The sequence below is a fragment of the Malaclemys terrapin genome, chromosome 1 (genome assembly GCF_027887155.1).
Source record: "Malaclemys terrapin pileata isolate rMalTer1 chromosome 1, rMalTer1.hap1, whole genome shotgun sequence".
NCBI lineage: Eukaryota > Metazoa > Chordata > Testudines > Emydidae > Malaclemys > Malaclemys terrapin.
Genome location: NC_071505.1, coordinates 177,234,663 through 177,262,615, shown reverse-complemented (window position 1 = coordinate 177,262,615; position 27,953 = coordinate 177,234,663). Strand labels below are relative to the sequence as shown.

Sequence of the window (27,953 nt, the reverse complement as noted above, 5' to 3'; positions counted from 1 at the left end):
TTTTGCCCATCCCAGCATCTTCTATTTCCACACTCTGCAGACCACCAGATGTATAACAGACCATCAAAAACAACCACATAGTCTGTCTTCATTGGCATTTCATCTGAGCAGAGAGGTCAAGCAAAATGATGTATAATTACTTCCACTCCTCCCTAAATTCCACATATCTGGCAGAGCCACCAGTAACATACCACATCAACTACTCACAAAGCATAGACCCATGTTAGTCCAGTAGTTCCCAAGGAGAGAGAAAGAAGGGCAACTGACGATTAGAAAAAAACCCCACAAAAATAACTCTGAAAGAACCGAATATGCATCACCAATTTAAGTATGGAAATAGGAGGAGTCATGAACTGCAAAAGCTTGAACACTGGTTTTTGCCCTTTGCAAAGTCACTTCCTTCTCTTCACCACACCTGTTTTTATCAGTGACGTTTCATTGTCAGATCATAGTGTAAGCTAGCACACATAAGGAAATACTAAAATCTTCTCTATTCAGTTGTGGATGTTACGTGTTGCTTTTCACAATTTCCATATGTTGAAGTTGTTTCTCTTCATCTTTTTGACGTGCTGGGTGAGATCAGGTAAGAGAGCCACTAAAAGTTCCTCTTGACTTTTTCCAAGCAAAGCAAACTAACTTTTCTAACTGCAAAATGACATGTAGATTAAACCTTATGAATCATGATTAATATAACAAACAATTAGTCAAGTGAACTTGACTGATTTGAAATTAGGACAAAGTTTTTCAGTGTAAGGTAAATAAAGAGAAAACATGATAACTTATCTCCTTCCGCATTTTTGTACACAAACATAGAAGTATGTGCACTTTGTATTGTGGAAGTGTATGAGAACTGTAAAATAGTTTTTGCAAAATAGTTTTAAACATAAGATGAGATTATTCAGCATTAATTTACTAGGTATGAAGACTTTCAAAGTGTATTTTACAAATGTATGTGTTTATTTTTTGTTATCTACACTATAATTTGTTTGTTAAAGCCCTTCCAATCAAAATATGTGTTTATGTAAGGTTCTCTCTGTCCTAGCTTCAAAAGCCACTAAGTGAAGACAAATATAAAAGAAATTGTACAAATTTAAACAGAAAATGGTGAAATGATATATATTTACTGGAATAAATACAACTGCCCAACTGATATTTATAATTTTCTCATGTGATAAAAGTACATATTTGAGTATTCTCTCATGAGGGTGTATAAAAAGCAATGTTAGTTATACAAATGTTAGTTATACGTTGCATTGCCCTCTTTAACACTACAAAAGTAATTTTCCCTCTCTTGATATTCACCCCTTCTTGTCAACTGTTGAGAATAGGCCACTTACACCTTAATTGAATTGGCCTTGTTAGCACTGACCCCCCACTTAGTAAGGCAACTCCAATGTTTTCACGTGCTGTATATATATGCTGCTTACTGCATTTTTCATTACATACATCTGATGAACTGAGTTTTAGCCCACGAAAGCTTATGCCCAAATAAATTTGTTAGTCTCTAAGGTGCCACAAGGACTCCTCGTTGTTTTTGCTGATGCAGACTAACACGGCTGCTACTCTGAAACCTGAAACCAATAAATGTTGCCTCAAAAATGTGTGAAGTCGAATTTGCAAAGCTTCCTGTTTGCTTAATGATTTACTGCTGAACAGTCTCAAATTATTTATAAACATTTCAAATCCATGTGAGTTTTCATCTAATTCCACAATATAAAGTATGCATAAGTGTACAAAGCAGATGCTTTGTCCTTTTTCCTGTATTTACTTTTCAGTGAACACCTTTTATACTCTATTCATACTTGAAAGTAAACTTGTGAGATATGTTTAACTCTTATGTAGCATACCTTTCAGCTAATAGGTTTCACTCATCTTTGATATCTCCAACAGGATAGGCCTTTGTGTTTCCATTGATCTAAGTCTGATCTCCCTTACATTGGTTTTATGCCCATGGAATTCCATTGACTTGAATGGAGTTATTCCTGATTTACAATGATGTAAGTGAGAGGAGAATTGAGCTTAATGAGTAGATATCAAAATAGTCCCATTAATGTGAAGGAACATTTCAATATTTAAGGTATCTCAGTGTAATTCACTACACAGGTTTGAGAAATACATGGTAATAATAATAATTTTATCTAATTGTAAGATAGTGATATCCATTTTGGATTTTCTAGAGGAAGAACAGCTGTTTCATAGTACACCGAGGGAAAATGTTGTAAAGTTTAGCTGTGAATCTGAATATTTAAAATGCAATTAGATGTCTAAGTAATTTTTTTTTAACTGAAACTGTCTCCAGCATGTAGTTGTGGGTGTGTGAATGGCATGTGTGAGAGAGAATTTCTATTTTAGTTTTCTCACCTCACCTAACATTGTCATGATTTGAAAACCAGAAATTAAATTTGACAGATGATAACATTTCAGGATCTTGCCAATGTAAGACATTTAAATAGGACCTTTTGATGTTCTTAGTATGAAGATCAAAATAATTGCATCTGAATCTGAACTGTTCTTAAATTTCAGAGTTCCTCACTTTACTAAGATTCACTATATACCAGTCTATTAAAGATTACAGCCAGATGTGTCTTCTTTTATTAGTTATCTGATTTAGTGAGTCATATTAATCCACAAAGATGTAACCCATTAAATAATAACTGCCAATTACTTAAAAATAAAATAAAACATTTAAAACACTTTTATTCAGAAAAAAATTGGTATTTAATTTTAAAAGTCAGGAATTCCAAATATGTATTAATTATTGTTACAATCATTTCTAATGAGGTGACTGAATGAATGAGCAGAGAGAAATTTTGTGTCTTTCCAGATGATAGAGCAGGAAGCCTCAGGACTTTTTGTAACCCTGCTCTGTCACCTTATTTTGATTTTCATTAACCCTGCATATATCCACTGTTCTTTGCAACGTCCAGTCCATTTCTTGCAGTAACCTTGCTTTGGCCTGGTTATCAATTATTCCACAAATAATTTGGTCTCTAATTATTCCGTCTGTTAATTGTTGAAATTCACATGATTTATCTTGGTTATGTAGATTTGGAACATAGAGTTCAGAGATCTCACCTGTCAGTTGGTTTCTTGATTAAAAGTCTATAAAGGACCTTTCCAAGTGACGTTTTTATGTGGATCACAGTATTCTTGATTTAAAAACAAAACAAAACACATCTTTGTCAGCTAGTTTGTAATCCTCTTCATGCTTCCACCACAATGCACTGTGGATATCGAGGGCCTCTGGACCTGCCACGTGTAGCTGTGTGGGTGATTTAACCATGTCCACTTTCTCTGTAATGCCACTTGGTTCCAGAGAACTGTGAAAGTGCTGCAACCACGTCCTCCAATCTCTGCCAGATTCCCATTTATTTTTTTGCCTATTTATAGTATCCTCAGTAAACTGAAAACTTAGTTTAAATGACAAGCTTACATGAAAAACTACCATTTAGGAGCAGAGTAGTTACTATTCCTCTTCCTACTTCTAACTTTCCAAAAGAAATTGACTGTTTGTATTTTTATACTTAGTTTTATATAAAGAGGCATATGACAGGAGAAACTGAGAACGGTTTGTTAAAATATTGGGGGCCCAACCTTCAGTTAGGTAAATCAGCTTTGAAGTCCATTGAGCTGTGTTGATTTACACTAGCTGTGGATCTGGCCCCAGATTTGTTTCACAGAGTTGGAATGAGCATAGGCTTTAGACGAGTTCAGAATGATGGAATAAATGGAAGTACTTCAACCTTTGTGGACAATTAGAGAAAGAAAGAGTGTAAAAGAATGGCCTTTTACATAGTCTAACTGATCAAACAATTGTCTAACATTTTTATATTTTTCAGATACAGAACGAAAATGTCAAGAGTTCACAGATCTTAGCATACACAATGCTTTAGCTGGGACAGATCTAAAAGTGAAACTGCTGTTGTACACAAGGACAAACCAAAACTGTTCTGAGAGTCTCAGTGAATATAATACAACAGCATCTACATATCTGGATGTGACCAAGAAAACTATCTTTATAGTCCATGGCTTAAGACTAACAGGCTCTGCACCAGTATGGCTGAACGACATGAAAGAACTTCTACTGTCTTTAGAGGACGTTAACCTCATTATAGTAGATTGGAACAGGGGTGCTACAACTGTAATTTATCATAATGCTGTCCACAACACCAGAAGAGTCGCAGAAATCTTGAAGAAATATATTGACCAGATGTTGGTAAGGTAGACATTTACCCTGGAGGTAAATGATTTAAAATAGTATAGCTTTGGGTGGTTAAAAAAAAAGTGTTCAAAATATAGTGGTCTCAGAAAGAACACAATAAATACCATACTTTGAAACGTTTGTACTAATGCTTACATTAGTGACTGCATGAAGTTACTACTGCATCACTCACATATCTTTGTTCCCACATCTGCTCCCATTGACGTCAAAAGCAGTTTGGGCACTTTATTTCAATGGAACCGAGATTGTATTTGAATTACTTTGTCAGCAAGGAGTTTCAGATGCATTAAGCAAAGAGCTGCTATTTCAGAGGAGAAAGGTCACGTGAAGGATATGCAAAACTCTAGACCATTACATTATTAAAAATTGTTGCATCAGATACTCCTTTAAGTACTAAATGAGATGCAAAGAAAGCCCACTTATGAACATTTCTTATATGGAATGTTTATCAGAAATCATTGATATAAGGCAGTTAAAAACAGTTCTCCATTATACAAAATATTTTATATACCAGTGCTAACAGGAGCAGCTAAAACAATTGGTGATGAATAAAAGTCTGAGCCAAAGCCCACAAAGTCGGTGGAAAGACCCACCCATGGACTTTACTAGGTTTAGGATCAGTCCTTAATGAAATGGACAAAAATAATTTAAAGTCTCATTTATTTAATTATCAATTTTATTGTTTGAATTTCTTCCATCCCCATCACTTCCCATCCTGAGCATTCTCAGAAAGTTTGAAGATTCTGTAACAAGAAAATATCTGCACAAAGGTTAACAGAGAAAGAAAGTGGGTTTTGGGGGAAAGTGGTAAGAAGAGATGACAGAAGATATGACACACCATAGCATGGTCCCTAGGATCAGCTAATGCTGGTTGGGTTGTACTTACTAATTTACAAAAATATGGTGGAAAAGTGACATAAGACTAAAATAATTATAACAATGTAGGCACAGTCCCATACTGAGGTAGACAGGACTACATATTGCATAATCCCAGGTCCCTGATGCAGGCTACTGCTTGCCACTTACAGTAAGCAAGTAGGCTACCTAGTGGAACAGTGGCTGCACCATATGCATTGAGCAGATCTTGCTCTGCTACAACTTGTGTTACAGTAAAATGTTCACGAGGGGGGTAAAAAGTAGGGGTAAAGATGTTAAGGCCCAGGACTCCAAACGTCATACTGACAAAATGATTGTCATGCAGCCATTTAGTTGTTAATTCACCTCCGGAACAGGAATAATATATCATACCTCTAGGACTGATTGAGAGAAGTTCCCAATCCCATGACCTGGCAGGCTCTAAATCTGCTGGTATTGCCCCTGAGTCCTGCAATAGCTTTTTTTTTTTTTTTTTTTTTTTAAATCACCTACTGCATATGGTAAGCATTGCCTCCTCTCAAGCATTCCTGCAGATGTAGACTTGCTGAACTGGCTATGTGATATCAGAGCTTGTTATTAGTATTTTTTAATTGTATTGGGATGGGGTCAGAGTTGCTTTTAACTGATAGTTTTAGTTCACCTTTCTAGAGAATCTGATAACACTCTGTCTCTTCTTCAAAAAAATCAATGAGATAGCCTGGAAGAAAGGTTACCAGCCTCCTTCATACATTTTTATAACTACTGTACAGTATAACTAGTACAGAAAGTTTAATAAAAAAGACACTTAAAATCCATCATTTTTAAAAGTCAGAAAAAAAACCCCTAAAGTTTTAAGGAAAAGTTAAATAGTAAAACTTAGTTTACTGAAGTCTATTCAGCTAACCATATTGTAAACCTTATGGTTAACATTTCTATAACCCATAATCATGCCTTTTTTTTTACTGACAGGCATATGGAGCTTCTCTTGACTCTATTCATATGATTGGAGTTAGCCTTGGGGCTCATATAGCTGGATTTGTTGGAGAAATGTATAATGGTAAACTTGGCAGAATTACAGGTAAGACTTTTAAACCTGCCACCCCCATTCTAGTTTATATTCCATCATTGTCTGAGTTAGCTGCATACCTAGGGTGACCAGATGTCCTGTTTTTAAAGGTACAGTCCTGTTTTGGGGGACTTTTTCTTATATAGGTGCCTATAACCCCCACCCCCTGTCCTGTTTTTTCACAGTTGCTATCTGGTCACCCTATGCATACCACATGCGTGCCACTGTTGAAAAATCAACACATAGGACACGATTAAATTTAGTAAGACAATGGATCAAATGCATCCTTGACGTAAATCAAGAGATTAATTTGACCCAATATAACAGTAGCATAAACAGTATTTAGAAATATTACATTTTAATTTTTTTTTAATCCACTACAAAAATTCATCCTAGGATTTAAGTCACTTTGGAGAAAAAAAAATTGTGGCCAAAATGTTCAAACCTACTTGACTAAAGTTAGAATCCTAAATGAGAGTTGCAAGTGCCTAGCACCCTCGCAGCTCAGGCTACCTGCATTAGAGGAGCTTAAATATGGATTTAAAAACCTAATTTTAGGCCTAGGGTCTGAGTACCATATATACTCGTTGATAAGCCGAATTTTTTTAGTAAAAAGGGAAGTTCCAGAGAAGGGGGTCGGCTTATGAACAGGTATAGAGAGGGAGAGGTGGGACACAGCCCCTCCCCCCAACAGAAGCAGCACAGCCAGCAGAGCCAGAAGGGAAGAGGCGGGGCCAGAGTCTCTCTGCTTCTGGTCACGCTACTCTCTCCTCAGCCTCGGAAGCAGCTGCAACTCTGGGGCTGGCAGGCTGCAGCCGTGATGCTCGGCCCCGCCCCCCAGAGCAGGCTGTGGCTGCGCTGCCCACCCCGCCCTGCCCCGCCCCGCTGGAGCATGCTGCAGCTGTACCGCCCGGCCCAGCCCGCTGGAACATGCTACCGCCGCTCTGCCCGGTCTGGCCCACCGGAGCAGGCTGCAGCTGCACTGCCCAGCCTGCCGGAGCAGCTCCAGCCAGGCCAGAGACATCCTCCCCTGGCCCTCCCCAGATAATGTGGGAAGGGATGGGATGGGGAGAGTATGGGGTTCCCGGTCTAGGGGTAGGGTCATGTGAGACATGGTCACAGGGGTTACTCTCCTAACCCCCAGCTTCTCCCCCCCCCAAAAAAAAAATTCCCCACCAGTTGCTGTCCCTGCCCATCAGGGTAAGCAGCTGGCGTGCCAGGACACTTTGTTTACTTAGGTTTACCTCTGTGCCTGCGGACGCGAGGTAAACAAACCATCTTGGCCCGCCCGTGGCTTATCCAGATGGCCCAGGAGCCAAAGTTTGCTGACCCCTGAATTATAGGTTCGGCTTATGAACGGGTCATAAAAACTTTCCATTTTTACTTATCCATCTTTCGGGGGTCAGCTTATAAATGAACCGGCTTATGATCAAGTATATATGGTATTTCAGAATTCCCTCAGTGGGAGGTTTGGTTGCATGTTAATATCAGTGGAACATGGGTGCATAAAAATACAGGATGGAGACCTTACATTTGAGGGATTTGTGGCAGAGATGAACAAAGCTAAGCCATTTACTTCACCAAGTTTCAAGAAACCAGCTTCTATTTTGATCCTTGTGTGTTCAGACCTGTCATTCTCTGAATTTCAGATTCACAAATACTAAATTTCACATGAAAACTCAGTCAAAACCTGACCAGTTTCACCTGGTTTTGCATTAAACTGTGTTTAACCACAAATTTCAGATAATTTCAACACAAATCTAGAAATGGGGCATGGCCCGCTTGGAATCAGGACCGCTGCAAATGTTATACCATGTTCTTTTGGCGTCACAGTCTGGAAGTTTTTGCCTGAAATACGCCACTCACTTAGCAGACATTGTTTCTGCTGGGCAAGAATAAAGCAGTTCTGCTGACTCAGAACCATGGTGTAGGTGGCTTGTTACTCCCCTAGATAAAAGGGAGGTGGGAGTGGCTCTTTGGGTGTAGAGAATCTAGGATGTGGACTGAGCAGTCCTTTAGTAGGAACCCTAGGAGATACTAAGTCTGGAGTGAAGGCTTGAACTGTATTGTTAATTTATTAATATAGAAAGAGGTGAGTCTTTGTGCATGAACTATGTGTTAGAATAGATTGTAAAGGCATTTATTCAAACATGGGTGTTGAGGGGGGGTCTCAGAAGAATTTTTTTGGTAGCCTCAAAGTGCGGCCACCAACTCTTGCTGGTGGCCATTCTGACAATTTTTCCTAAAATGTTTAATTAACTTTAGGAAAAACAAATAAATATGCACATATACACATCCAAATCATTGTAATTTATGTAGATTTTTATTGCATACTCAGTCATAATAAGATACAGTTGTCTTATTCTTTACTGGACCCAAACAGAATAGAAACAAATAATGTACGTTGCACATTCTTGTCTTTTGTTGCATCACCACCCAGGAGGCTGTGGCCACATGAAAAGCCTCTGGTGGCCACATGCAGCCACGGTGGCCGCATTTGAGAAAAAATTAGGTGAAAAAATTATTATTGAAATAGAGTCCTAGAAAAATAATGCCCACATGATTCTTCTTTTCTTTCAGGTCTTGACCCAGCTGGCCCTTCATTCAGTGGGAAACCACCAAATGAGAGATTGGATCATACAGATGCACAGTTTGTTGATGTCATTCATACTGATATAGATGGTAATGACATAGCTTATACTTTCCTATTTGAGTTTAGGGGGAAATATACAAACTGGAATGCAGGAGTAGCAAAGAGGAGGGGAGAAAGTCAATTAGGAGCATCTAAGTAATGTTGCTCTGGTTCATACTGATAAATAGGAGTAGTTCTGAGTTGTTGCTATCTAAGGGTCTGATCTCATTGTACTAAATGGGAGTCTTTCCATTGACTTCAGTGGCATTAAATAAGTCCTTATATGCCTGTTCAAAATGAAAATGGAATTCATTTTAGAGATGAAGGGCCCAATCCTTCTGTTCTTATATGAAGGGTTTGGTTGTTATCAATCAGACTATTTTGAGCAACCTAAAGGTTTCAGCTCTAGATCCAAAACTAATTAGTATCAGGACTTTTTTAATTTAAAAAAATCAACAAATGTGTAGGCCAGATGATTCACTCCCACACAACTCTCCTTTTGTTCATAGGACGCTGAGAAGTAGACTATTTTCTAGTAATTTATGTCTATATTATTCTAGTAAATGCACTTTGAAGGAAGAAGAATTCATGCAGTCTCCCCAGGAAATCAAAATATGTGTAAATATAATGGGTCAATTGACACTGTGTTCTTTGTAGGCTAGTTAAGCATTAAGATAATTTGTACAATGCTCACATCATGTTCATACACGCATCTAGAACTGTGAACATTTTAATCTGCTGTCATATAGGCAGCTACCACTCCCATTGACTTCTGTGGAGGATGGACTTTAACTTAGGATGGATTTAGAGCCACTATTGAGAGTCCTGAGAAGAACCACATTAGTGTAATGCTGAAATCAAGATTTTCATCATACAAAAAATCAAGAAAGTCAGTCAGGATTTCCACAGCACCATAATTCTGCCAAAGAATAATTAGTTCTGATGATTTTTAAGAGCACAAGAAGTCTCTCATCTCTGACCTTTGGTCATATGTATCACAATAGGGTCTCAATAATAATATTAACAGTTAACATTAATGTATTGACTTACATATTAAGACATATTAAAACATTAATCTTTAAAACACCTTGGCCTGGTAAACTAAGATCATATGCAGTAAAATGAATAAGTATAGTAGAACCTTAGCATTATGAACACCTCAGGAATGTAGGTTGTTCGTAACTCTGAAATGTTCGTAAATCTGAACAAAATGTTATGGGTGTTCTTTCAAAAGTTTATAACTGAACATTGAGTTAATACAGCTTTGAAACCTTACTATGCAGAAGAAAACCAACTTTCCCTTTATATTTTTAGTCATTTACTTTTAACACAGTACTGCACTGTATTTACTTCTTTTTTTTTTTTGTCTCTGCTGCTGCCTGATTGTGTACTTTCAATTTCAAATTAGGTGTGTAGTTGACCGGTTCAGTTCAGTTCAGAACTCTGGTGTTCAAAACTCTGAGGTTCTACTGTATACATTTGTGTTTAAAGTATATGGATCTAATCCAAAGTGCACTAAAATCAGTGAGAGTCTTTGAGGGGCTAGGAAGGCTGGAAGTCAATTCCTTTCCATTCTACTTCATTGTATTGACGTCTGCTAGTTTATCTTAGGGCTCAGTATTATGAGCACAGAATGAAAAACCCTAATTAAACTAACATGGATGCAGAATTTTGATTGCTGAGGCAAACCAGAGCTCTGAATTTCCTGACCTTTGTGCAATTAAAATCCCTACCACAACACTATGTAAACATAGGGTTCTAGTCTTCTTTCATTCCATGCATGGCAATTTCATTGGTGTCAATGGGGGTCCTGTGCAAATATGTGGTTAGAATATAGCCCACTGATTTTTGCATATTATTACTTTTGTTTTTAAAGAAAATAACATGATTAAAAGGGGGGGGGGAGTGCAACTAGAGAAAAAGGACTATATTCAGTTTGTCTCAGTAGGAGTGCTATGTACAAAACAAGAGGAAAATAAGCTCCAGAAACTTTTATTTACCTTTAAGACTGTCGCGGGGTAATGACTCACCGGTGCGGCGCCTCCTGCTGGTTGTCCAAGGAATTAGCTCTTTTCCAGCTCTGGAGCGCCCTCTGCCAGCTGATGTCTCGCCTGCCCCCGTGTCTCTCCTGGACCCCTGTGCCCTTTGCCCAGGGGTTCTGCCCACCACAGTACTCCCTGTGTCTGGGTCTCCCCTCCCAGGGGAACCCCCAACCCTCTATCCCCACCTTGTCTCAGTGGCTACTGCCAGTCTCCATCTAGCCCCCACTCACTGGGGCAGACTGCAGTTGGTATACCACTCATCATCGGCAAGGGGGGTTAGGACCTGCTGGCTTTACCTATCTCTGGGCTGCCCCCCTGCAGCCCCAGTACCTTCTTGGCCTTCTTAACAAGGCCTGCAGCCTGCGGTTTGACTAGGCTGGAGCTCCCTAGCTTCCCTTGCCTTTCCCCAACACTGCTCCACTTCAGGTACCCTTCTCAGCTACCAGGCAGACAGGTCTTTCTCTCTCAGGAAGCTAGAGAGAGAGTGTGTGTCAGCCTCTGGCCCTCAGCCCTCTTATAGGGCCAGCTGTGGTCTGATTGGGGCATGCTACTTTCCCCAATCAGCCTAGCTTTTCCCCCACCGCAGCCCTCTCCCAGGGCTGTTTTAACCCCTTCAGGGCAGGAGCGGGGTGACCCGTACAAAGCCTTAGTAAACATTATTGTGTAATTATAAATTATCATTTGAAAATTCCATTGATGTACTTTATTACCTCAGATGTTTTTACTTTAGTTCTAGGCTTCAGGAAACCTTTAGGAAATATCGATTTCTATCCAAATGGAGGAGCAGATCAGCCTGGCTGTCCACAAACACTGTTTAGTGGTAAATAAAGATATGTTCATTTTAATTCAGAAACGAGTATGACAGAAGATGTATCCAGTTAATCAACTAAGGTTTGGTAAGGCAAAACTAAAATCAGTGGGGTTTGCATGTTTAGAACTGTTGGGATGGCTGACCCCAATGTATTCTTTTTCTTTCCCACTCTGCTACTGGATAAATGAGAATTAGTCCATGCATACTGCTACCTAGATTTTGACCAAAATACCTGCTGTATCTTATTATTTACAATGTATACAGTGTGTGTAAGATGCTTACTACCTTTGTATATGTGTATATCAGGGGTCGGCAACGTTTGGCACGCGGCTCGCCACGGTAAGCACCCTGGCGGGCCGGGCCAGTTTATTTACCTGCTGACGCGGCAGGTTCGGCTGATCGTGGCCCCCACTGGCCGCGGTTCGCCATCCTGGGCCAATGGGGGCAGCGGGAAGCCGCGGCCAGCACATCCCTCGGCCCGCTCTGCTTCCCGCCACCCCCATTGGCCCGGGATGGCAAACCGCGGCGAGTGGGGGCTGCGATCGGCCGAACCTGCCGAGTAAGCAGGTAAATAAACTGGCCCGGCCCGCCAGGGTGCTTACCCTGGTGATCCGCGTGCCGAATGTTGCCAACCCCTGGTGTATATAGTCATGCCAGGCTTAGGGTACAGAAGTTGTACAACATCCTTCTCTCAGAGAGTTTACATTGAAAAGGTGATATAGTATTACAGACTGTATTGCCTTTCCACAGACCCCTTCTGCAGTGGGGACCTCCCTGTTCAGAGGGATGTCCACTGGGCAGCTGTGACCAGGGAGAGTTCCTGGTAGAATGGCTACAGCAGAGCCCCACTGCCAAGAGTAATGTGGGACCACAAGGGACCAGAACTGCTGTGGCGGGCCCTGTGAGGATGGCTCTGGATGCTTGAGAATCCATTAGGATTCCCAGGCATCTGCAGTGTTATGGAAAGGTCCTACAGCCTAGTTTGTGGGGAGAGAGGAACTTGCCCCCCAGAAGAACAGCATGGGGGAAATCTTGATGAGGTGATGCTCCCAGAATATCGTTCTCCCTGAGCTCCCTCTCATGTGAGGGGCAATTTGGCCCATTTTGACTTGGGCCCATGTTTAATCTCAATAACTCTGTAAATTTTGCAAGAGAGCTCAGTACAATACTTTTTCTATGTACACAGCCCCTTTGTTCAGCAACTGTATACTCTAGCTCCTCATCTTTTATTTTTGGATAGGTATAAATCCATTCCTCACCTTTGAAAGCTGGTAGCCAAATAAACCACAAATCAACCTTCTCCCTGAGCAGTAGGGAATAATTTAGTCATTAGCAAGAACTGAAATGGGAATTTTGTTGTGTGACTAATATTAATTCTCTTTAAGAATAGATAATTCAGTACATATTCCTTGCATATTTAATTTTTCTTTTTTAATTAAAGGATCTCAGTTTTTTAAATGTGATCATCAGAGATCTGTTTTCTTGTTCCTGTCATCCTTGAAACGGAGTTGCAACATAACAACATACCCTTGTGATTCATACTTGGATTACCAGAATGGAAAATGTGCCAACTGTGAAGCTTTTCAACCAATGCCATGTCCAGAACTGGGTAAGAGTTACATGGTGGTGTCTGTTTTGTAAGTTGGAAGGACAAATAATGTATTGGTGATGTTTTCATAGCAGTCTCCTAATTGAAAATAGCTGTTTCTCAGGTAGCTTAGACTTCGTATTCATATTGCAGCCTGCTGTAAATATTACAGGAGACATTGACAGATCTGTGGAAAGGGGTTGCTTGCAGAACTACCTAGCATCTAAAAATAATCTAAAGTTTTAATGCTATGACTGCTTTTTTAAAGGCCCCTAGATTCATTGCAGGGGTTAAATCCATATAAACTTTCTTCACTGGGCTTACTAGTCCAAAACAGAGGCAGGCAACAAAAATAATTAGAATCATGTAGAAATGTAAGGTTAGGGAGAGATTGAAGAGATTGAGACAGTTTCATTTAGAGAGGAGATGAATAAGAGAGGCATGATAGAAATATGCATAATAATGAATGGTAAAGAAGTTAAATCAGGCATACCCATGTACCCTCTTTCATAGCACAAGAATAAGGAGACAATTAATGAGACTGGCAACAAATTTTAAAATGGGTAAAATGGAAATACTTTTTACATTGAGTCCAAGAGTTTAGTAGGATTCAGAGTGGATTAAACATTTATAAGATAAAATATCCACAAATACATTATACAGGAAGCATATCAACCCTCATAATTCAGTGATAAGCTAACCGATAATTTATGGGAAGAACAGGAAGAAACTTTACCTGTGGACCTTTTCCTTAATTGTTCAGTAGAAGGTTTCTTACGTCTTCCTCTGAAGCAGTTGGTAATGACCATTTTTGGAATAAGATACTAGACAAGATGGTCCCCTGCTCTAATCCAGAATGACAATTCTTATGATCTTAGTATAGCAGGAGAAGTATGTTAAGTGGCCTACTGAAGACTGAAAGGATATATATATTATCTGTTGGACTGGCTGGATGATTTTTATGTTTTCCAAATCAGTTTTCTTTCCCAATTAATGCACTGAAAAATTACGATAACATTTATAACCTTGATTAATTTGCTCTTTTGTATTTGTTGCTATTTTGCTTAGTACTCTAATGTTGAATTAATAAAATTTGTATTTCAGGTTATTTTGCTGATAAGTGGAAAAACTATTTAATCCAAAAAGACCCTCCGGAGACAAAGGCTTATTTTGATACCTCAGGCCAAGAACCATTCTGCAGTAAGTGACTGACCATGCATTACTTTTTTACACTTACCAAACTTGTCACTGATTATTAACTGATCCAGAAAAGAAGACATGTTCTTGATTAAGTTTTGAACATTGCTTCTATATGACTTGTAAAATACTATAATAAAAAGAATCTAAACAGTCAGTTAAATGTCAGTGTATAGAATGGGGAAAGGAGAGGGATGATCTGGCCAGAATAGCGAGCAACGAGTGAGCTAACAGGAAAGAGAGAGAAATGCGGCTGCATTGGATATGGAGAAAGATGGATTGTTAGGAGGGAAAGGGGAGCCAGAGAGCTAGGCTAGTTAGTTACAGAGGAGAGGCTGGGTGAGAGAACTTGCTTAGAAGGGAACATGGTTGTACTGTACATATACCTTCTTGCTAGTCCATCGATCCGATGATGACAAATCTGTGCAAATCATCAGTTGTTGGTCTTATGGTGTGGCCTCTGATGGCTATACAAGCCAATTCTAGAGGTGCACATTTTGCTGCAGATGGTGCATGGGAAGTTCACGGTCAGTGGATTGTGCGCTGCTGATGCTCTGTGACGTCGTTCGCGTGCCTCTTGTAGATGCTGGCAGCGGTCTTCCTCAAAGGTGATGCAGGTATTTCTGACTGTTGCACGCCACTGTGTTCTGTCGCTGATGGCGTCCTCAAGATCCCTAGGTTTGATACTGCTGTACTGCAGATTGGCTTTGATGGTGTCCTTGTAACGTTTCCGTGGACGACCTATATGCCGGATGCCCTGGGAGAGCTCACCATACAGAAGCTGGCGGGGGATTCTGTTGGCATCCATGCGGCTGACATGTCCGGTCCAACGTAGCTGTGACTTCATGATCATCATTTCGATGCTTGTCATCTGGGCTCTCTCGAGGACCTCGAGATTGGGCACTTTGTCTTGCCAGCGGATCTTCATGATGTTATGGAGGCAGCGCATGTGAAATGCTTCGAACTGCTTGATGTGACACCTATATAGTGTCCATGTTTCGCACCCGTAAAAAAGAGATGAAAGAACAACAGCTCTGTACACAAGCAGTTTTGTTGACATCCGGATGTTATAGTGATTTAAAACTTTGACACGCAGACAGCCAAGTCCCTGGCTTGCTTTGGATATTCGTGCATTGATCTCATTATCCAGTCATCCGTCACTGGATATGACGCTACCCAGATATTTAAAGTTCTCCACTACTTTCAGCTGAGTGCCATCGATGGAGATACTCGGGACAGAAGCATTTGATCCAGGTGCAGGTTGATGGAGAACTTCTGTCTTTCCGAGGCTGATAGTTAGTCCGAGAAGTTGCAAGGCCGCAGCAATCTTGTTGACAATGTGCTGAAGATCATTTTCAGTGTGAGCCATGAGGGCACAGTCGTCAGCAAAGAGTGCCTCAAGAAGGAGTTTCTGCACTGTCTTAGTCTTTGCATTCAGGCGACGGAGGTCAAAAAGTGAACCGTCGTGCCGGTATTTCAAGTATATACCTCGGTCCAGATCTTTCACTGCATGGTTAAGGACACATGCAAAGAACAGGTTAAATAGGACAGGAGCGAGAACACATCCTTGTTTCACGCCGTTGGTGATGTTAAAGGGGGCTGATGTGGTTCCATCAGACAATACATCGCCTGTCATGCTGTCATGAAAAAGGTGTATAATCTGGACAAATTTTCTTGGGCAGCCAAGTCATGTTAGAATGGTCCAAAGGGCTTCCCTGTTGATGGTATCAAACACCTTAGTCAGATCTATGAAGACAGCATACAGGTGCATGTTCTGTTCAATGCACTTCTCTTGTATTTGTCTGACAGCAAACACCATGTCAACTGTGCTCCGGCCAGGTCGAAAACCACATTGACTTTCAGGTAGATTTGCGTTGGAAATACTGGCTATTAGGCGGTTCAAGATGATGCGGGCGATGATCTTCCCTCCAACAGAGAGGAGGGATATGCCTCTATAGTTTCCACAGTCTGCTTTGCTGCCTTTGTTCTTTAAAAGAGAGAAAATAGTAGCATCGCAAAGGTCCTGTGGTATGTTTTTATCCTCCCAGATGTTGATGATCACGCTGTGGAACGCTGCTAGTGCTGCTGGACCTGCTGCTTTATGTATCTCTGCTGGTATCCCATCTTTTCCAGGAGCTTTCCCTGAACTCATCTGGCTAACAGCTTTCTTAATCTCATCTATAATGGGCGGAAAGTCAAGATCTGTCAGAGCAGGTTGTTGTGGAATTTCATTAAGGGCATTATTATTCATGGTTGAGAAGGTTGCTAAAGTGTTCTCGCCATCTTTCGTTGATGCCGTCTTTATCTTTAATCAGCGTTGTGTTGTCTAATGAGAGCAATGGGTGGTCCTTGGTTTAAAGGGTCCATAGACAGTCTTAATAGCACTGAAGAACATCTTTAAGTTGTGGGTCTCAGCAAAGTGCTCAATTTCTTTGGCTTTGCTCACCCACCAGTTGTCTTGTATCTGATGGAGGTCTTTCTGTGTTTTGCTCTGAAGGTACTTGAAATGGTCCCGTTTAGAGACTGAGGAGGGGTCATTCTGCCATTCGATAAAGGCTTTTCTCTTTACTTCCAGTGCTGAGCATATTTCTTCTTGGTTCTCATCAAACCAATCCTAAAGTGTTCTTTTCTTTGGTCCAAGAGATGTTATTGCTGTGTCAGTCACTATCTGCTGGAACTGGTCCCACTTTTCGGTTACAGTACCGATCAGTTGTCCGTGGGATGTCAATTTGTCATCAAGACTCTTCTGGAATTTGTTGAAACATTGAGCATCCTTCAGTTTGGCTATATTGAAAGCAGGTCGCACATGCTTAGGGCGTTTGTGCCGAGAAGGAACGATGTAGAGTTGAAGAGACGTCCTGACTAATCTGTGATCTGTCCAGCACTCTGCGCCTCGCAATACTCTGGTAATCAGTACGTCTCGGATGTCTCGCCTTCTAACAATGGCATAATCTATCAGATGCCACTGTTTGGACCTAGGGTGCATCCACATTGTTTTGTATTTATCCACTTGTCGGAACAGAGTGTTGGTAATGGTCAGGTCATTTTCAGAACAAAGACTCAAAAGAAGTAATCCATTACTGTTCATTTTGCCTACACCATGTGGCCCGATTACTCCTTTCCAGTTCTCGCTGTCAGCCCCGACTCGGGCATTGAAATCTCCAAGTAGGAGTACTTTATCTGTTACAGGTGTGGCCTTGATCAGTCTGTTGAGATCTTCATAGAATTGTTCCTTTGAGTTGTCAGAGCATGTTAAAGTGGGTGCATATGCACTGATGATAGTGACATGATGTTTGGCATTGAGTGGAAAGCGTAGCTTCAGCAATCTTTCATTGATACCCACTGGAAGATCTGGGAGTTGATGCATCAATAAGGTTTTTATTGCCAGACCAACTCCGTGTATTCTGTCCTCTGTCTCAGTCTTATCCATCCAGAAGAAGGTGTAACCACCTCCTGGTTCACTCAAGAAACCTTCCCCAGGCAATCTTGTTTCACTTAATGCCGCTATATTGATGTTGTAGCAGACTAGTTCTTGAGCAATGAGAGCGGTCCTTCTCTCAGGTCTTGCAACAGCTTCTCGAGCCATGAGGGTACGAACATTCCATACACTAATGGTAAGTTTTCTCAAATTTTTCATTTGTTTTCAGCCGCAGATTGGGTTAAACTGCCAGCCGCGACTTGCTGGCCAGTTGTTGTAAGGCAGGCAATTTTTAGGCCACCTTTTCTAGGCCCCTCCCTTACTAGGGTGAGCAGTGCTGTCCTGAAGAGGACTGTACATATACAGTAATAAGCAAAACACATGTAGCGGAATAATAAGCCCTGACACAACTGGGCACAGTAAAGTATTAATAAGCAAGAACCAACAGAGAAATTAGACCAATAAATGAGTCAGGAGAGCAGAGTAATTACTGAGTGAAGCCTATGTTAATCCCTAGGAATTTGAAAAGGAAAAAGGCTACTGAGGAAACAAATAAATAAAAGAGACTACAAAATAAACAAAAGAGATAAATCAAACTAAAAACCCAAGACACACTTAGGGAAAACAAACTTAAAACATTTATATAAAGTGTTTTTTGAGCAAATAATATTAAAAAACAAAATATACAAAACAGTTTTAATTGAATTTAGTGCTCAAAAATATATATAACAACCCCCAAATAGTTTCTTTTCCTCTGATTATTCACACAATAGGTACTGTATTGGTAGCAATAATGCAATCCAATTTCCTCCAACATTCTGGCAATATACCTCAACTATTTTCTGAAAGTGTTACTTCCAGAGGTGACATGGTTGCTTTTACAACATTCTCATTCACTCTCTCTGGAGGCTGCCATCAAAGATGGCAGTTAGAGCCTGAGCCCTCATTCCTTTGTCAGGCAGAGCTCCCACTGAAGTGAATAGAGGTTTTGGCTGAGCAATGGAATACAGGATCAAACTTTTAACACTAATAGTGCTGGTTGTTTTGTGATGTGGATCTGTAATGGGGTATCCTGGCCCTTTAGGCCTAGAGGAGGCCAGAAAACCCTGTTTCAGGGACATTGGAACTAGAAAAGGAGCAGGTAGTGGTCAAAGCCAGAAGAGAGAGGAAGGAGTCCCAGGGAGTTAGTAGTTGGATGGGGAAAACCCAGGACACTAAGGGTCTGGAATCAGGAGCCCTGTGGTAGAGGGTGGGGCAGGGCGCCCCTGTCTCCCCACAGATCCAGAGGAGCTCTCAGTAGGACAGCAGTATATATGCTGTTTGCTGCCATCTCCCTCAGACGCTTGCAGGAGAGACGCTGGCTGGAGAAGGAAGTCAAAGCTAGAAGGCTGAGCTCCTAGTAGGAAAGGCTGCGAGTGGCAGACTGATGAGGTAACAGACTGAGACAGAGGAAGAGCTCCAAGCATGATAGAAAAGCTGGAGCAGAGTATGAACTTTTGGGTAGTGGTGAAGGGTATTATTTTTGGGGTTTTGAAGGCTGTTGTTGGACTGTTTTTGTTAGTGAACAGGCCCCAAAGGGAGAGTGGGATTAGCCACAGAAAAGACTGGGTAAAGTTCATAAGAGGTTCAGAAGAGGGGAAAGAGAAACAGAGATGGAAAACCACTTCTGTGCATGAGGAGATGCTCAGGAGGTGACCAGCCCAGTGACAGGACCCTTTCCTTCTAAGAACTGGGGGAAGCCAGCAGCTCTATTCACATAACTCCAAATAGCCATCATATGGAAACTACTTTAATTAATAGCCTCTTACCTCTGATATGAACCAGTAACCTAAAGAGAGAGATAAAGAGTCATCATCCCCATCCAATGAGTATTTTTAATAGGGAGAGAACAGGAATTATATTTATGATGTTGAATTCAATCTTTGAATCTTATTATTTTCTGTTTCTATTTTGCAGTGTATTACTACTTTGTGGATTTTATTACTTGGAATAAAAGCATTAGGAGAGGTTTCATCAGAATTAAAATAACAGACAATGCTGGAAACACAATAGAATCAAAAATAAATACGTAAGTCATGTTTTACTCAACAGGTTTTGTATCTTTTATTTATCTAAAGTTACCTTACAGAAGAATCTATTGGGATAGATTTTTTTAAAAAGAAGAAAATCATTAAAAGTTCTGTTAATGTAAGTGCTGAGTTGGGTAAATATAGGACAATCTTACATAGTAAAGGATTAGTTGAGGTTTTTCTGCTTTCAGGTAAAAATGAAAAGCCATACTATGCCTAGAAACTTATCATGGTCCCTTTCACTGACAGATCTAAAATAAAAATGGATGCCACTATCATATAGAGTCAAAGTAGTCCCAGAATGGTGAATTAACACACTGAGGCAGTGACTGCTTACCAATTATGTTAAAAAGTTACTGAGCAGACAGTTTGTAGCAGTCAGTTCAATAGCAAGCTGTTTATTATTGAAAGTAAAAAATGTACTTAAAGAGTATTTACCATTTTACATGCAACAGCGGTGCTGAATTAAGGCATCAGCAACTCAGATTTGTCTTGGCTTTCAAAGATTTGTTAGAACCTAAAGACATTTTAATGTAATATGTGTATATAGGCTTTCTTCTCCTGCTACCTACATAGGTGTAAATTGGGAGTAACTTTGTTGAAGTCAGTGGAGTGACACTCATAAAACTAGTGTGAGCTCAGAATTATGTCCTATATAAGTGACTTATATTTATATTTCTTATGCCTGACACTTATATAGTGTTTCTCATCCAAAACTTGCAATGAACTTTATAAACATCAATTACTTTAATCTCTCAAGGTAGGTAAATAATACTTATTTTCACCATTTTGAGGGGGAGGAAACAGAAGCACAGAAATTATGATCCTGCTGTTGAGAATCACAGAGCATACACAAAAATGTGCATATTAATATGTACCTAATTTGTGTGCACAGTTACCATGATAACATACATAAATTGGGTAATTGTACACCTACTGGCCAGTGAAACATGTAATTAATCATTTTGTGTATGTAATTTTACAGTTTGTATGCACAGCTGTAGAAGTTGTCCATACAAAGTAGGTACACCATGGGGTATGTTTTATTGCAAGTGTAATTTCACATACCTGGTTTTGAAATTTAGGCCCTAAAAGAGTCGCCAAAGGTCTCGCAGAAGTCTTTAGCAGAGGCAGAGGCAGAATAAAATCTAGGGGCCAGATTCTGGTTCTGGCTGTTCTGCACAGTGCATAGAGTATTAAGGGTGCGTGCAAGATCACCTTTGAATTGCCCAGATCCTATTGCACCTCTGTGCAGGACTGATGCCCATGGCTAGGTTAAAGCAGCCTAAGGGATGCTCTAATGTACAACAAATGAAAACTGTCTCACTGAGTTGATAACTCAGCCAGGGATCATCATGGGACAGTAGCATCCTGGCCACACCTCTTTTTCTGGTCCCTATGCTAGCTCTGTCCTACAGGAGGATCCTCCTTACACTGGGGCGGTTGTCCCTGATCAGTAACAGCAGAGTAAGGGCCAGTTTACACATGTAATGTGGTGTAAAGTGGATACATAGAATATGAGGGTTGGAAGGGACCTCAGGAGATCATCTAGCCCAACCCCCTGCTCAAAGCAGGACCAATCCCCAGATAGATTTTTGACCCAGATCCCTAAATGGCCCCCTCAAGGATTGAACTCACAACCCTGGGTTTAGCAGGCCAATGCTCAAACGACTGAGCTATCCCTCCCCCTCGCATGTACCTGGGTATCTGGATCCAGATCTCCAGACTCCCAGTTCTGAACTTAACCACAAGTCAAGACATCTTACCAAGAGTAATTTTTTAATAACAGTGGATCTGACTCACATAACAAAGTATTATACTTTCTCTTTAGTGAAGCTGCTACATTTCAGCAGTATAGAAAAGCCAGTATCTTTGTTGGATTTTATGAGGATTTTGACAAAATATCAAGAATTTCCTTGACTTTTTCTACAAGAACTCTAATAGGCCCAAAATATAAGCTCAGGATTCTTCGAATGAGGCTAAGATCTACTACAGATCCAGGAAGGTAAGTGGACAGTTGGTAAAAAGGATACTTGAAGATTAGATTGTTTGAGGTGTTTCTGGAAAATTATTTATTGGGCTCCTTGTGGAAATTTGTGTATAATGCATAGTCCTAAATACAAGCATATTGTTGTCACAACAAATTATATCCTTGTCTAAGACATAATTCATCCTATGAAAAAGTTGATTTGTGCATAAATATTAAGTACACACTCCATGTGTTGAGCATACATCCATTGTATATGCAAGTTCTGTGTATATGCATCTCTAAAGTTTGAAAGATTCAACCCTTTCCTGTAACAGAAATTTTAAAACATTATTTCAGCATTTTTCTGTCCTCAGCAGTGTGTCTGTATATAGATTTTCTCACACGCACATACAGAACAAACCTGTTGACTTCAGTGTAGCTCCATGTGTGAGTAAGCAAATAGGGTTTGCCCCTGTTTGGATTCTACAGTACAAGAGCAAAACATGTATGCTGTGCTTACTGACACTGAAAAGTATGTATGATTTCAGTTTTAATGCTTAAATGTCATTTCCTAAACTCCTTTAACTATTAATGTATTAATCAGTTCATAAAGCTGACAATACCCCAGTAGCCATTCTTAAAATCTCCACAGATAACTGTACAGACACCATAACATTTAAACTTTGCCTTTCTGTCTTGTGAGAACAAACCATTCACTAGAACGTTGATAGGAGGATTTTACTTCACAATTTATCCTGCATTTAATGTAGCAACATTTTTGCATTTTAATGTATTCTGCACACAAATGCCAAGTGCAGCAAAGGCAGAATTTCAAACAAAATCTAATATGAGTTACCACTCTAAGAGTACTGAATGGAAAATATATACCACTGGAATTATGAGTCACCGACAAAAAGAGACTATTATGAATTAATAACAGTCCTAAATAACATACAGCTAAGAAGTCAGAATCTTGCTAATTTACTTGGAATCCCATGGCAAATTACTCTGTGCTGTTTTTGTTCTGTGCCTTGTAGGATATGTCTACACTGCAATTAGACACCTGTTGCTGGCCTGTGCCAGCTGATTCAGGCTCGTGGAGCTCAGACTAAGGGACTGTTTAATTGTCGTGTGCCCAAGCTCTAGGACCCTGCGAGGTGGGAGGATTCCAAAGCTCGGGCTGCAGCCCAAGCCTATACATCTACACCGCAATTAAACAACACCTTGGCTTGAGCCCTGTGAGCCCTAGTCTGCTGGCCTGGGCCAGCCATGGTTGTCTAATTGCAGCATAGACATACCCTTAGAGGCACAAAATAAACCTTGCAGCCCAGGGAAAGTAGGGGCAAAGGTTGCTTTAAGCCCCCTTTGTACCCTCCCAATTCTACGTTGCTCTGAGGGCTGAACCCTGGGTGTAACAGCATACCTATATTGCCTGTGGGTGGTGCTGCTGTCCTGAACCACTCTAGGACATAGCACTATGGCCCTTCTCCGGTCCCTAGCATGCCCACAGAGTGGATCTTGGGGGGCAGTCTGTGGCAGCCTAACCCAATTCCTGTGCTGGAGGAATTCTCTCATGGCTGGGTCTGTGGCTTTTAGAGCTTGGTCAAACTCAAACATCTCAATGGGACCAAACTGGGGGACCCAGATAATTTCCATCCTAGAATATTAAAGCAACTGGCACATGATATTGCAAAGCCAACTGCAAAGATTTTTAATGAATTCATAAACTTGGGGGGCCATACCTATGATTGGAGAATTGCTAATATACTACCTATTTTTAAGAAAGGGGGGAAGAAAACTGATTCAGGAAACTACAGGCTAGTTAGTTTGACCTCAATTGTATGCAAGGTCTTGGAAAATTTTTTGAAAGCAAGACTAGTTAAGGACGTAGAGGTAATTGAGATAAAATACAGCATGGTTTTACGGAAGGTAGATCATGCCAGGCCAACCTGAGTTCTTTCTTTGAGAAGACAACTGATTTTTTTTAAGACAAAGGAAATGCAGTAGATCTTATCTACTTGGATTTCAATACATTCCACACTGGGGAAATTATTAGTTAAATTGGAGAAGATGGGGATTAATATGAGAATTGAAAGGTGGATAAGGAACTGGGTAAAGGGGAGACTACACTGGGTCGTATTGAAAGGTGAACTGTCAGGCAGGAAGAAGGTTACTAGTGGCGTTCCTTAGGGATTGATGTAGGAATCAATCTTATTATTCGTTCATGACCTTGGCACAAAAATTGGGAGTGTGCTAATAAAATTTGCAGATAGCACAAAGTTGGAGGTATTGCCAATACAGAGGAAGACTGGAATATCACAGAAGATCTGAATGATATTGAAAACTGGAATAATAGAAATGGGATGAAATTTAATAGTGCAAAGTGTAAGATCATGCACTTGGGAACTAACAACAAGAATTTTTGCTATAAGTTGGAGTGTATCAGTTGGAAGCCACAGATGAGGAGAAAGACCTGGGTATTTTGGTCAATCACAGGATGACTATGAGCTGCCAGTGCAATGTGGCCATGAAAAAAGCCAATTCAATTGTAGGCTGCATCAGGTGAAGTATTTCCAGTAGAGGTAAGGAAGTTACCATTATACAAGGAACTGGTGAGACCTCATCTGGAATACTGTGTGCAGTTCTGGTCTCCCATGTTTAAGAAATATTAATTCACACTGGAACAGGTGCAGAGAAGGGCTACGAGGATGATCAGAGGAATGGAAAACCTACTTTATGGGAGGAGACTCAAGGAGCTTTGCTTGTTTAGCCTAACCAAACGAAGACTGAGAGGAGATATGATTGCTCTCTATAAATATATCAGATGGATAAATAGCAGGGAGGAAGAGGAGTTATTTAAGCTATGCACCAATGTGAACAGAAGAAAACAAATGGATATAAACTGGCCATCAACAAGTTTAGGCTTGAAATTGGATGAAGGTTTTTAACCATCAGAGCAGTAAAGTTCTGGAACAGCCTTCCAAGGGGAGCAGTGGGGGCAAAAATCTAACTGGTGTCGATATTGAGTTTTATACATTTGTGGAGGGGATGGTATGACAAGACTGCCTACACTGGCATGTTGCCCATCTGTATCTGCTTGTAGCAAATATGTCCAGTGGCCAGAGATGGGACACTAGATGAGGTGGGCTCTGAGTTACTGCAATGACTTCTTTCCTAGGTGTCTGGCTGGTGGGTCTTGCTGACATGCTCAGGGTCTAACTGATTGTCCTATTTGGGCTTGGGAAGGAATTTTCCCCTGGGTCAGGTTGGCAGAGGCCCTGGGTTTTTGGTTTTTTTTTGCCTTCCACTGCAGGATGGGGCAAGGTTCACTTGCAGGATTAAACCAGAGTAAATGGTGGATTCTCTGTAACTTGAAGTCTTTAAATCATGTTTTGAGGATTTCAGTAACTCAGCCAGAGTTTATGAGTCTATTACAGGAGTGGGTGGGTGAGGTTCTGTGGCCTGCAATGTGCAGGTCAGACTAGATGATCACGACGGTCCCTTCTGGCCTTAAAGTCCAAGTCTGAAATTTCAAAATAATTTTAATACAGATTTTATGATGCTTTTATATGCTGTAATTACATAATTGCTCATGGTAATTCCATAAATACCTCGAATTAGAGTGACTACACATATTCACTTCATGTAGTTAGACATAATTACAATAATTACATAAATACACCATAATCAGAAAGGCCTGAAATATTCATACAGCAAAAGATTAGATGAAGAAAAGGGCACAGGTGCAGGGGGGAGAGACCCATGGCACTATGCTAATAGGGGACAGTTGTAGTCCAGGGTATATCATAGATGGGACAGTCCTCACCTGGAGGACAGTTGTAGACCAGGGTGTATCATAGATGGGACAGTTCTCACCTGGACTGCCACATGATCATCTCAGATGGTGTATGGACCCAGGTGTCCCCTGGGGCCACACCCAATTTTCAGAACTCTTCACCTGATCTCTCTGGTGAAGAGATCAAACTCCAATATGAAGCTTGCAGAGTAGTCTGTGTACTGTTTTCTCTCCCATGGATAAGAAATGTATCTTTACCAGGTAAAAATTCCATTGATGGAATGGCAGGTCATATTGGAAGAAATGCCTATATTCAGACATTTCTCTCTCTTAATCCAGCATTTGTTCCAGTATTGTACTACTGTGTACTGGTACCTACTGTCTTCAGGTACATTAAAATTACACCACTATATAATTACAAGGTATATACAAAGTATATACATAATGATTTGTTGTTGCAGCTTGGCCTGGAAGCTGTTCCATGAGTTCTTTGAAGCTCTCTTGTGAGGAGCTCTAGATGAATAAATGCTCAAGGCTCCAGCAGTAATTATGCAGGAATTGCTTCTCTCCTGTTCCACAGAAAATTAAAGCATTATTAAAAATATATGCTTTAGCTCAACTAGAAGTTATAGCTTTGATGCAGAAACTACTGGGTGAAATTCTGCAGAACACAGCTCATAGGAGGTTAGACTCATTAATAAAAATCAGAGGGAACCACTATATCTATACAATCTATTAATTTGTCTTCCCTAGGGATTATTGAGTGGGGCCCAAACTTGCTGTTCTGTACAACATATGGTAAATCACTGTTCCTTTACTCACAGATGGGTGGAGCTATAGCTGATTTGGAAACCCCACTGATAAATAACGAAATAACCAAAGAGGCCGTACATCTTTTCCCAATTTTTTTCTCTTGTCCATGTCATCCGCTAAAACCCATCCTACTGTGGGACTGGATCGATTATGCCATTTAGACACAGCTGTAAATTGGAGGGCAGTGCATAGCCACACTGCCCCAAAGGGAGCACCAGTATATAGAGGCTGCTGTAATTCTCCTTTGTGGGATAGTTTCTTATCCCCACACCCATCTAGCCCCTTCTATCCAGCTCTGCTTACTCATGCGTGAGGGGCAGGGTCATGGCCTCTCCCTGCCTCTGTGGGGCACTGTGTGCTCCTGCATGGCGCTTATGTGGGTCTCACAAAGAGAGAGGGTTCTTTATGCCCTCCTTACCCTAGTGCTAGGGCGAGGCAGAATCTGGTACTACAGTATTGTGAGAATTTTGACTTTTCTTAATGTTGACATGCCGAATTGACCCTCCGCCATCTACATAAAACCTTCTCCTATAGGCAGCCATTGCATCAAGAAAAAGGAGGTAATGAGATGACTTGGTTTTGCATTGCTCCATTCACTTATAACAGCCACATTCCTTCCTTAGGAGAATGGTAAGGAAGGATTACATCACACATGTCTGCTAACCAGCCCCAGCTAGAAAGAGATCTTTGTACCTCAGTGGGCAGGGGATCAACAAAATAGTCAACCCTAATGGTTTCCTAGGAATTGGCTATTCTGTGCCAGAGCCAGTCAGTCTAAGAGGACAGTTTGAATGAAGACTAAATCGACCCCAGACTGAATGACAACACCTATCTTTATTGGTCATCCTGTCAGGCCATTCTTATTCCTTCCCCACAGCACAACCCAGCTTATTACCCAAGGAACAAGGAGTAAACTGAGACAAAAAGACTTATCCCCTTGTCCTGAGCATATTTTCTTAAAGGTGGTAAATGCCACCAATTTAAGCATTCTTATACTATAGTATTTTGAACGTGAATTAAAAATAGAAAATTCTTTTATACTGAGAGTGTGTTCTCTCCCCTTGTCTATTTATGCAGGCTGCAGATGTGCAGATATGATTTTGTACTTCTGGAAAACATCGAAACAACCTTCAAGCCTATTCCATGCCAAGAGAGGGACAAGTAAAGAGAGAGTCTCCGCTAACTTGCTTTCTTTTGTAGAAAATATCACTTTTAATTCTTTCTCGGGACTAAGGCCTGCTCTGAGGAGGGAAATGAGACAAAACAAGCTCAGTTTCTGAAGTTGAAACGATAAACTTCATTGCTTTCTGTGGGTATCGTAGAGTGAAATTCAACAACCAGTTCAGTCAATTTTTTAAAACAAATGTATGATGGCAGAACACGTACAATGATCTATTAGTTTCAGAGTAACAGCCGTGTTAGTCTGTATCCACAAAAAGAAGAACAGGAGTACTTGTGGCACCTTAGAGACTAAC

The 27,953-nt window shown here is 40.6% G+C and overlaps 1 protein-coding gene across 2 annotated transcripts; it reads left to right on the top strand.

The window, feature by feature from the left end:
- Positions 1 to 218: 218 nt before the first annotated feature.
- Positions 219 to 27,953, top strand: LIPI (lipase I). Of its 2 annotated transcripts, XM_054047176.1 has the most exons (10): positions 219 to 583; positions 3,840 to 4,216; positions 6,047 to 6,155; positions 8,724 to 8,825; positions 11,548 to 11,637; positions 13,070 to 13,237; positions 14,321 to 14,416; positions 19,788 to 19,899; positions 21,732 to 21,905; positions 27,556 to 27,953. In XM_054047176.1, the coding sequence occupies exons 1-10, from the start codon at positions 505 to 507 to the stop codon at positions 27,641 to 27,643; spliced, it is 1,395 nt and encodes a 464-aa protein (XP_053903151.1). In that variant the 5' UTR covers positions 219 to 504; the 3' UTR covers positions 27,644 to 27,953. The 2 variants fall into 2 exon arrangements, with proteins under 2 accessions (XP_053903151.1, XP_053903161.1); XM_054047186.1 differs by lacking the exon at positions 21,732 to 21,905.

Coding starts and splice junctions, on each gene's coding strand:
- LIPI (XM_054047176.1), top strand. CDS start 505: ATGTTACGTGTTGCTTTTCACAATTTCCATATGTTGAAGTTGTTTCTC. Junction 6,156..8,723: donor TAAACTTGGCAGAATTACAG/GTAAGACTTTTA, acceptor CTTTTCTTTCAG/GTCTTGACCCAGCTGGCCCT. Junction 11,638..13,069: donor TCCACAAACACTGTTTAGTG/GTAAATAAAGAT, acceptor TTTTAATTAAAG/GATCTCAGTTTTTTAAATGT.